Source organism: Pygoscelis adeliae, unplaced genomic scaffold (assembly GCF_000699105.1).
Source record: "Pygoscelis adeliae isolate BGI_AS28 unplaced genomic scaffold, ASM69910v1 Scaffold306, whole genome shotgun sequence".
Classification (NCBI taxonomy): Eukaryota; Metazoa; Chordata; class Aves; order Sphenisciformes; family Spheniscidae; genus Pygoscelis; species Pygoscelis adeliae.
In genome coordinates, this window is record NW_008825072.1 from 2,753,908 (window position 1) to 2,760,857 (window position 6,950).

General features: G+C 57.7%; 1 protein-coding gene across 1 annotated transcript in view; it reads left to right on the forward strand.

The window, feature by feature from the left end:
* ZSWIM5 (zinc finger, SWIM-type containing 5) overlaps window positions 1–5,522 on the forward strand; it is a 112,345-nt gene extending 106,823 nt beyond the window's left edge. The window contains exons 12-15 of the mRNA XM_009326620.1: window positions 837–994; window positions 2,962–3,125; window positions 3,389–3,470; window positions 3,886–5,522. Coding sequence (XP_009324895.1) covers window positions 837–994; window positions 2,962–3,125; window positions 3,389–3,470; window positions 3,886–4,748 — 1,267 coding nt within the window. The 3' untranslated portion in view covers window positions 4,749–5,522. The remainder of the gene's footprint in view (window positions 1–836; window positions 995–2,961; window positions 3,126–3,388; window positions 3,471–3,885) is intronic.
* Window positions 5,523–6,950: the final 1,428 nt, after the last annotated feature.

The following is a 6,950-nucleotide window of genomic DNA, read 5'->3' on the forward strand; positions in this document are numbered from 1 at the left end:
GTCCTGGGGGTGCACAATGCTCCCTCGCCATCTGTGTCAGTGCCCATCCCCTGCTCCCAGCTGGGAACCCCTGTATCGGGGTGTCTCTGACCTGGGCTGGGAAGGTTGGGCTTCTGCTGCCCTGTGGGTACCCAAAGCCTGCAAGTGAAGAGAGCAGAGACGGTTAGATGCTCTCCATGTCCAGGGGGACAATTTCCCTTCTGCACGCCATGGCTGGCCACCGAGTTAGTGACACCAGCACCAACTCAAGGGTTTAAGAGCCAACATAGTTTTGTCACCATGGCTGGCGATGTGAGAATCCTGCTCCCTTTCCTTAGGCTTCCTTATCCCCTGGGTTTTCCAGGCTTTTGGATATCCCCACACAAGCAGGTAACCCAAACCGGCTGCAGAGACCCTGGGGAAATGTGCCGCTGCTTCTGATCATAACCGTGCGTTTTAAGAAGAACCAGATGATAAAGTCAGGAGTTCTGCCGGGCGCTCTGACATGAAAGGAATGGGGAGGGAGGAGGGATTTTGCTTTTTTTTTGGAGGTGGGGTGGGGTTTTTTTTTGGCTTCTGCTTTTCCTTACAAGTTTATAAATCACTTCACGGATCATTCTCCCCCTTTCAAGTCAGGCTCAGATTGATCCCCGTGCCCATGTGTTGAGCACGCAGCCTCGAGAGCCCCCACACGTGCATGGCAGCAGGATGCTTTCAAAGGCGGTGCTGCGGGCAGCTGCCTGCAGGCAGTCCCTGCCTCACCTCGCCAGCGCCCTGGGGAGAGGAGGCGAAGCCGCCGGCTGGGCTGGGGCTGCCGTGGCGAGGTCTGATGTTGCCGCCTCCCATTTACTCTTCAGGTTGCCTGTCCTGGAGACCACGGCACCGTCCGGCGATGTGACTCACCCCCACCACCTGGTCTCGGTGGTCCCCAGCAGATACCCACGCTGGTTCACCCTGGGGCACCTGGAGTCACAGCAGTGCGAGCTGGCCTCCACCATGCTCACGGCAGCCAAAGGTTGGTGGGGGGGCAGGCTCTGGGATGGGGGTGATGGGACGGAGCCGCACAAGAGCGTCAAAGGGACTTTACTGGAGAAAAGAGGGGAGCTCCTCTTTCTGCTCCCTCGAGTGCTGGCAGAGACCAGGCTGGGTGCCCCACTGGCAGCCCGCTGCGGACAGGGCACGGTGAGCTGGCCTCAGAGCAGCCCAACAGAGTCTGGGATCTCCAGGGCTCTGGTCCCAAAGGGCCCCAAGGCTCGTGATCCAGCAGCACAGGACAGGAGGTTCCCAAGAGGTGTGTGCAGCCCTGCAGGGATGCCGACTGCAGCGCTGGGGATCCCAGGTAGGGCCCCAGGGGGGTGCTGGACCGTGCCTGCCCTGCCCAACATACTGTGGGTTCGTGTTGTGGGCTTTTTATTAAACATATCTCTGTCCAGAAACCAACCCCACTGGGACGGCAAGCGCCTTGTACCCTGCGAGGGCCGGCAAGCCGAGCGGTTACCACTGCCTGCTGCTGTCCCACACAGTCTGCGTCAGCCTCCAGCAAACTGTGCTGCCAGCCTGATGGGGAAATGAGCCACCAACAAGCTCCAGCCTTGCTGCCTCGGCAGCCTCTTCTCTCCTTCCAGCCCTCCTCCTCTTGGCTGCTTTTCCAGGGCTGATGGTATTCTGCCCCTGCCTTGCAGTGCCCTGATGGAGAGCTGGCACCTGGATGGAAGTGGCTTATCCTTAGTGTCTTCTCCCTTTCAGCCCTTAATGGGGATGAGGTTCTTATGCCAGGGTTGTAGGGTAGGGCCATTGGATTACATCTGTTTTTCCCACTATGCCCTTCCCCGGGTGTTCCCCCACCGCAGCATGTCTCGATGCGATCCTGTGTCCTCGATGCCTCTCTCACTCGTGCCCCCGCGAGCCATTTTAGGCAGGCTTGGATTTTGGTGGCGGTGCAAGTGGCTGCTGTGGGTGGCAAGCGATATCTCTAGCTATCAGTCTGTGTATGCCCAGGTGCAGCACTAGGTTTTTCACGCTGATGTGCGTTATTTGGTTTTCTTTGCGTGAGGTTCATCTGCTCAGTGTACGATTATGGGAGTAGAAACATGAATCCGGAACAAAGCAGAGGGACCTCACGTGGCACGTTGGCATCCCTGGTCTGCACCCACGCCAAAGGTCCCTCTCCCCACCCTGTGTCCCACAGGGGCTGACAGGAGGATTTCCCAACCCAGATGCAAGATCATGATACTAATACACCTTGATAGGTCTCTCTTCCAAGATCTGCCCCGTTTCCCAATGCCATCACGTATCCTTCTAGCACCCGCGGCTTCCTGTGGCAGGAGTTCCGCAGCATCACTGGGTGTTGTGCCAGGAACCCCCTTCTTTGGGGGGTATCTCAGCCTGTCTCAGTTATGAGAGCTGCGTGCCTGACCTGGGGCATCCAGGACTGAGCCTCTGCAGCGAGTCCGGGTGACCCTGGCCCGGCCTTTGCTAGCCTTGTGGTGGGAGGGGACTTACTAGGCAAGACGGTACGTGTGCAGCAAACAGCGTTTCTTCTTTTTAACATTCCTAAATGAAGACTGACCTTTATGCAGCCGTTCAGCACTGAGCATCTCCCCAAACCCCTCCTTTGTCAGGAAAAGGCTGCTTTACGGCTTTCAAACTTGAGCCCAGGGTAGAACATCCAGGTGCCTGGAGATGTCTGCTAATGCTCCAGGACGTGTCTGGGATCACTCAGGGTTGTTTGTCCTCTCCATGAGAGGATGGTCTTCAGCGAGGATGGGTGCTGTAGGATGTGTCACCTCCTGGGGAGGATGCCCCATTTTGCTGTTGGACTGCAGGGCCTGATCCACCATCTCTGTGCATCCCGCCATGTGCGTGTCCAGAGGGGCTGACCATGCTGAAGGGGCTGTTCACCACCCGGTGCAGGCAGGAGATAGGGCTCGGGGGCAAGGTGGGGGGAGGCCAAGCCATCTGACCGTCCTTTCCTGCACCCAGGGGACATGCTGCGCCTACGCACGGTGCTGGAGGCCATCCAGAAGAACATCCACTCCTCCTCCTTGATCTTCAAGCTGGCCCAAGATGCGTTCAAGATTGCCACGCCGGCCGACAGCAACTCGGACACAACGCTGCTCAACGTGGCGCTGGAGCTGGGGCTCCAGGTACAAGATGGCATGGGGGATGTCAGCAGCCCTTCTGCCCCTCATGCTGCAGCATGGCGGTCTTCCACCAAGCAGATGGTCCCCCATGGAAGGAGTAAATTCATCCCTGCATGGCCTGAGCCGGGGAGCTCAGCCCTGGGAGGCCCCTGACCGGGGAGCGGGTAGCCAGCTGGGCCAGGGGGATTTTTGGGGAGCGCCATGATGTTGGGTGGCTTTGGTGGAGCCCCATGGGCTGGGCCGGACACCCCGGGTTTGCCTTGCAGGTGATGCGCATGACCCTGTCCACCCTGAACTGGCGGCGGCGGGAGATGGTGAGGTGGCTGGTGACATGCGCTACCGAAGTGGGTGAGTGCCTTGCCGTGCCGGGCAGAACCGGCCCGCGTCTGGTGGGAGTGGGGTGGGCACGGACGTCCCGGGGTCATTCATAGCCCTGGGTGTCTGAGCTCTCCTGAGTCTCCCATTTCTTCCTGGGTAACTGGATGCACCCCAGGGTGCCAGCTGGCAGGGCTTGGGGCCACAATGGTGGCCGGGTTCAGGACACCCAGGCCAAGCCAGTGGTGTTCGCTGTGCCCTGCAGCACGGCCAAACAGGGTAGCCTCTGCCTGTCCCCCTCCGCCCTGTCCCTGTTGGAGCAAAGGCAGTGGCTCAGCACTGCTGCGGGCTGGCTTTGCCCTTGCTCTGGGCACTGGGGGACTCGGAGGAGCCCCATGATCCGAGCTGTGCTCCAGGGATGTGCCGTGATCCCAGTGTTTTCTTGCAGGGGTGAGGGCCCTGGTGAGCATCCTGCAGAGCTGGTACTCGCTGTTCACCCCCACGGAGGCCACCAGCATCATGGCAGCCACGGTGATGTCCCACAACACCATCCTGCGCCTGAGCCTGGACTACCCGCAGCGGGAAGAGCTGGCCAGCTGTGCCCGCACCCTGGCTCTGCAGTGCGCCATGAAGGACCCACAGAACTGCGCCCTGTCCGCCCTGACCCTCTGTGAGAAGGACCACATCGCCTTCGAGACCGCCTACCAGATCGTCATCGACGCCGCCTCCACCGGCATGACCTACACCCAGCTCTTCACCATCGCCCGCTACATGGAGCACCGGGGCTACCCGCTCCGGGCGTTCAAACTGGCCTCGCTGGCCATGACGCATCTCAACCTGGCCTACAATCAGGACACGCATCCAGCCATCAACGATGTGCTCTGGGCCTGCGCCTTGAGCCACTCTTTGGGCAAAAACGAGCTGGCGGCCATCATCCCACTGGTGGTGAAGAGCGTGCACTGTGCCACGGTGCTCTCGGACATCCTTCGCCGCTGCACCATGACGGCCCCAGGGCTGGCCGGCATCCCCGGCCGCAGGAACTCGGGGAAGCTGATGTCCACCGACAAAGCCCCCCTGCGACAGCTGCTGGATGCGACGATAAGCGCCTACATCAACACCACCCACTCCCGGCTCACCCACATCAGCCCGCGGCACTACGGGGAGTTCATCGAGTTCCTCAGCAAGGCCAGGGAGACCTTCCTCCTGGCGCAGGACGGGCACATACAGTTTGCCCAGTTCATTGACAATCTCAAACAAATCTACAAAGGCAAGAAAAAACTGATGCTGCTGGTGCGGGAACGGTTTGGGTGAGCCCCGGCCCCCGCCACGCTCACTGGCAGGGTCCGGCTGCAGCACGGGGACTCGGGAGAGAAGAAGGAAGGAAAACAGAGATCACCTTCCCCCCCATCGGCAGAGGCTGCTCTGTTCTGGTCTTCTGTTTCTTTTTTTTGTTTTCTTTCTTTTTTTGTTTTTTATTTTTTTCTTTCTTGGATTTAACCATTTCACACGCTGAGAGGATCCAGAGATTCCTTGGGCACAAACCAAAAGGCAACCACGGGGAAAAAGGATGGTTCGCTCAGCCCCCTGCCCTCCCTTGCCAATACCAAAAGCTAACCTGGAAATCTAATACCTCTTTCCTGAAGGAAGTGGTCGCTGGAGGGATCCGAAGGTTGCAAAGTGCAAAAATCTTTAAAATTACGTGGGGAATTAAAAGAAAAAAAGAGGGGAAAAAAAAAAAGAAAAAAGAAAAAAAAAGTGCGAGTGAGCAAAGAAACCCGCAACACTAGAACCTCATGCGTCACCAAAAGCGATGGCTTTGCAGAGCGCTTCTCCCGCCCGCCCGAGACATGCAAACTCCTCTATTTGTGAAGATACTTCAATAAAAACAAGTTAAAGTAACTGTTCTCAGGGATTGCTTACTAAAAGTAACACAAAAAAAAAAAGCATTTATGATACTGTAAATACTATAGTATATGTGTCAATTATTAAATTGTAAAGTTATAATTATTTATAATTCTGTCTTTTATTTGGGGGATACTTGAAATTGTCGTGGGCTGGGGCGATTATTTTTATTATTGCTATTATTATTATTATTATTATAACTATTATTTAAAAAAACCACACAAAACAAAACCACAGACAAAAAGAGGAGGAGGCACGCAAACATTTCTCAGGTTCCCACAGCATCGTCGGCAGCGAGAAGGGTGTGGGGGGAGGCGAACGTCCACTCGACTCGCAGCCCTGGGACGGACGGACGGACGGAAGAAGGAGCGGCAGCCCAGCGCTTGAGGACAGCGAAGGAAGGGACTCGGGGTGACACTCGCTCGGACGCACATGGATGCTGGCGATGGAGGACATGAGCCCATCGCCTCGTACGGAGCCGTCTCCCAGCGGGCGCAGGGGTGCGAGGTGCCTGGGCGGGCGTGCGGGCACCAGGGCTCCCCGGCTCCTGGGGAGGGAGGGGGGACAGGCGCACCCGTGCCGCCTCCCCGCACCATTCTGCTTCCTGGCTCCGTGGTGCAACCAACGCTCAGCCCTTCCCGGCTTCACCCCGCACCGGGGGCAGACTCTCCAGCCCCGGGCCGGCGGCTCTTCGGTTTTGCTTCATTTCTTTGCCAGCGGGTCGGGAGGGCTGGGGGGGCCAGGGCCGGTCTGGACGGTGACTTGTAGTTAGAGAACACGGGCTAGTTATCTGCTGTCTGGTTTGACTTTTAATTTTTTGGCAAGTGACTTGTGTCCGCACTCCGGCCAGGAAACTAATTGTACTCGGTCTCTGTTGCCACTGAAATAGCGGTCTTCAACCAGTCTGTTTCTTTTTTTTTTTTCTTCCCCCTTCCTTTTTTGTTTTGTTGGTTTTTTTTTTTTGTGCGTGCGTGCGTGTATGTGTGTGTGCGACCTCTTCATCTGATGTTTAATAATAAAAGGGATGAACATTACCACCTGTATCTCTACTGCCTTTCTCTGAAGTCGGAGGGGTCACTACGCTTGCTGGGCAGTCTGGTGGTGTGGGCGATGCAAGCAGGGCAGAGCCCCGGGGAGGAGGTGGCATCGCAGCCCCCTACGGTACCCAGCTCCTGTGCCCCAAGGAGGGGGACAGAGCAGTGGCAAGGTGCCCTGGCTGCTTCAGCGTGCAATTCCCTGCCATGCTCAGCGTCAGCAGGTCCCTGCCCACCCTGGTGGCACTGCCCCACCTGTGCCAGCTAGAGCACTGTTGGTGCCCATGTCTTGATCCATCCTGCAGCCAGCCTGGACCGCGGTGAGTGTGCTGCAGTGTGGGATGGGGTGGCATGGTGTCATAACCCAGGGTTCCTGGGTACTGCAGCACCCTGGGCTGCTTTCTGCAGGGTTTGCTGAGCCTGAGGCAGACTTGGCCCCGAGGATCAGAAGAGATGGGGAGGTGTGCGTGAGAGAGAGATCTCCAGAACCAGTGGGATGGTCCCAAAGAGGCTCTGGGAGCTGGAGGAGGGCAATGGCAGTGCTAGGGCCATGGTGTCTCTGCTGCCACCCCAGCTA